This window comes from Chaetura pelagica, unplaced genomic scaffold (assembly GCF_000747805.2).
Source record: "Chaetura pelagica isolate M959 unplaced genomic scaffold, ChaPel_1.0 scaffold1077, whole genome shotgun sequence".
NCBI lineage: Eukaryota > Metazoa > Chordata > Aves > Apodiformes > Apodidae > Chaetura > Chaetura pelagica.
The window spans coordinates 87,367-90,968 of NW_009953938.1; the positions used below are offsets into that span (position 1 = coordinate 87,367).

Genomic DNA, 3,602 nt, shown 5'->3' on the forward strand with positions numbered 1-3,602 from the left:
GGTGAGCTGGATACCTGGTATTTTGTTACTTCAGTAGTATCAGGCACAGCAATTCTTAAAGAACATAATTTGGCAAAATTACACTCCCTACCAACTTACTACTTCATACTATGAAGTGGAGCATAACAAAGCAACTGGTAATTGGAGTACATATCATGGAATACATCTAATTGGAATATATATAAAAGAATGCAGATGGTATTTTTCCTCATGTCCAGTTATTTGGACAGCAGATTTATTCCTTTATATCTTGTGGGGGTTTTTTAATGCTTTATTAATTAGAATAAAACGAAGAGAGTCCTTTGGGATTTCCAACAAGATATAATTCCATCATGATGTAATAAATGAACAAGAAGGTAGGAATTTGATTTCTCTCTTTCTTCCAAAACAAGGTATGGAAGTGTGCACCAGCAGCTTGGGCTGGGTTCAGTTTCCAAATGAAAAAATCCCTGCCAGAATCTACTACATCATGGTTTCATTTCTATTATGGGGTAGCTATTGCCATCTGAATGGAGGGCAGAACTCAGAGTGAAGACACAGAGGAGGAAATAACAGATTAAACTTCATAAAACTGCTGCAGTTTTAAGGAAATAAGAGTTGCTGTTTCAGTCATATTCTGTAGAGGCACAAGACAGTCCTGACCTTGTGAATCCTCACAGGAGAGTCCCTCACAACAAGAGAAAACTGGAGGAGGAAACATTTCTGACTGCCCTTCCTTTTTTAGCCACATTGGTGGCAAAGAGCTGTTGTTTTGCATTAGACTCAGATCTTTGTAATCATCAAAAAGGTGCAATATTCTAAATATTTAAGACATCTGTCAGATCTTCAAGCATCCTTATCAGCTCTTCCACTTTTGTAGAAGGCATGTGGTTTGCACAGGAAGCTGCTGGTCCTCTAGGATCCTGTAAGAAAGACACTTAAACTTTGTAAGCTATGATTTAAAATGCCCTTTATTAGAGCAAATACTAATCAGAAGGGAACAGTGGGGTGAATCCCCTGCCCCTTTAGGTGCTGAGAGCCCTAAGGGTGTAGGTGACCAACCTCTTCATGTACAAAGGTCTCCCAGGTAGGATCCTGTTGCCACTGGTAGTTAATTGTTTGTTTCTTTGTAGGAGCTGGTGAAACAGAAGGTAAAACGTCAACTGAGCAAACATCAGAAGGCTGCTCTGAGGCAAAGGCTGCAGAAAGGAGAGGCAAATATTTACACCAAACAACGTCGGGAAAATATGCACAACATTAAGTCAAGCTTGGATGCAGCTAGTTTCTGGGGGTAATTTACTAAAGAACAGGAGAAAACTTGTCTTGAATAAAGGTTAAATAATTATGCTCATAACCAATAATCCTTTAACACCAATGGAGCTCTTCTCTACAGCTAACTGTTTTATTTCTGGAAGTGAATAATCCTCCTGAATCCTGTGACTTCATTTGGGGGATTTGGCTTTTTGTTTCTGGTTAAAAAGCATTGACTGTAATTTAAATTAAATTAGTAGTACCAGCTAAGATGATTTTAACTGCAGTCATATCATGTTGGAAATAATTGCACTGTCTTTATTTGGAGTAAGAATCTTGTGTTGTGCAGGGGATGCCTCAGAAGCATTTCTGCTGACAAACACTTGGATTTTTTAACGTGCCTTCACAGTTACCAATAAGTTTAATTTCTATCTAATAACTAACAAAAGTGATCAGGATTCTGGAATTTTTATTTTCAAAAATATTATCAAGACTTGGACTTCACTATATATTTGGGGTTTGAAAACCTAGAAGAAAAACAAGTATCTTGATTATTTTATTTTCATTTATTTTAAGGAAGATATGTCTAGTAATAATATTTACATTTTAAAAACACATAATAAGCTTAAGGAGAGAAGCATTTGTGAACACTGAGGCAACTGAAGCAAAAGAGTGAAGTTTTAATTCTGGAAAATTCCCAAGATAGACAAGAGCCTTGGAGTCTTTTCAGCTTGTAATTGCCTGAGTTTTTCCTCCTAGAGACTCTGCCCTGGTAGTTAAAGACTCTTAAGTACCAAGATAATTATCTGACTTCCCTCAACAATCAAGGCTGGATCTAAGCCTGTGGGACTTCATCTACATGGGAAGCCAAGCCCTGGGCTTGTAACAAAGCTGGAGTTGACACCTGAAGCATCTTTCTTCCCTTTTTCCTAATTAATAAACATCATTAGTTTGTTAAGAGCCAATCAATACACTGATTATGATCCAAGTCCCACCTTGTCAACAGATGAGAAATTCACCTCTCCATCCTTATCCCAGGCATGGGGGTGAGATCCCAGGACTCTCACCTGTTGGGTAGGAGGGAGAACACCCTCAGGTGTGCAGTGTCCTTTGCACTCAGGACACCTGCTGGCAGTGCTGCTGCTGCAGGCCCTGCATTTATCAACGGCCCTCTTGGACCTTGTTAAATCTGCTGCCTTAATCAATCACCTCACATTGATCTCTCACTGCTCTTTGCCACTGTCGTGGTTTGGGCCTAACACAACAAAGAACCAGCGCTGTGGCTGCTCAGTCAACTTCCCTCCCCCTGCTGGAGGGAAGGGAAGGGAAAAGGGAAGGGAAGGGAACCTGTGCCCTAGAATCCCTCACCAGCTGTCCCAGTGCTCTGAAGTCTCTTTTGATTTATCTTAGACTGCAAGTCTCAGCTTGCTCTCCACCTACATGAAAGATCAATAGTGGGAAATCATCTGAGGACTGTACCAAACTAGGAATGTTCCTAGTGGCACCCAGGCTCCAGGGAGACAGCAGACTTCTCTGTTAGGAGGATCTACTGGGCATATCTGTTCCCCTCAGAAGGGAGTCTAAAATAATTCACTTGCTGCACCAAGTTAGCTGAATGGGTTAATTTTAAAACCATGTGCTTTGGGAAACTGTCAGTCCATGATGCCAAGCATCCTGCAGGTGGTGGCAACATCAAGTCTTCTAAGAACTTGTGGTACCTACAGAGAAACTCATGTTGGTTCTGACCCAGGTGGGCAATCGACCAGTGGGAGACTGGAGCCAGGACCAGGAAGGGAGCCAGGACAAAGACCACAAAGGACTGGAATCAACAAAGACCACCCCACCCCCAGGAGACCCTCATCCTTACCAAGATGGCCAATTCCAGGAAATGAAACGACTACGTGAAAAAAAAAATATCCGGGAACTCCTTGACATAAAACTGAAGGTGCATCTTCTTGGTGTGTATGAGTTGGGGTGTTGTGCTGACTGCTTGGAACACTCGTGGTGGAGGATCCCCCCCAGGGCTGCAACACAGAAGGTCTGCTCAGGAAGAGCTTGTTTCTTGTCCCTGGGTCTTCATCTGGGAACCCTCACCCAGCCCCACCCCCGCCTCCCGCTTCGGGGGGAGGAGTGTTAGAAAGAAAAGGGGGGTTTGGAAGCTCCCAATTGTCGTTCCAGTTTGTGCTGCTGCTCTGGGGCTGGGCTGGGGAGGTTTGGGGATAGGTCTGGGTGGGAATTTTCCCAGGCAGGGACTTGGGGGGGGGAGGCAGTTCTGCTGAGGGGTGGGCAGGGGGCTCTGCCCCTCCTCTTGCACCTCTGCCATGTGCTGGGGTGCTGCTTTCTATTGGGATACTTTGGGTTCTTGGCAATCT

General features: G+C 43.3%; 1 protein-coding gene across 1 annotated transcript in view; it reads left to right on the top strand.

Moving 5' to 3' along the window:
- Positions 1-1,274, top strand: part of RIOK2 (RIO kinase 2) — a 19,023-nt gene extending 17,749 nt beyond the window's left edge. Inside the window, exon 11 of the mRNA XM_010001746.1 lies at positions 1,113-1,274. Coding sequence (XP_010000048.1) covers positions 1,113-1,274 — 162 coding nt within the window. The remainder of the gene's footprint in view (positions 1-1,112) is intronic.
- Positions 1,275-3,602: the final 2,328 nt, after the last annotated feature.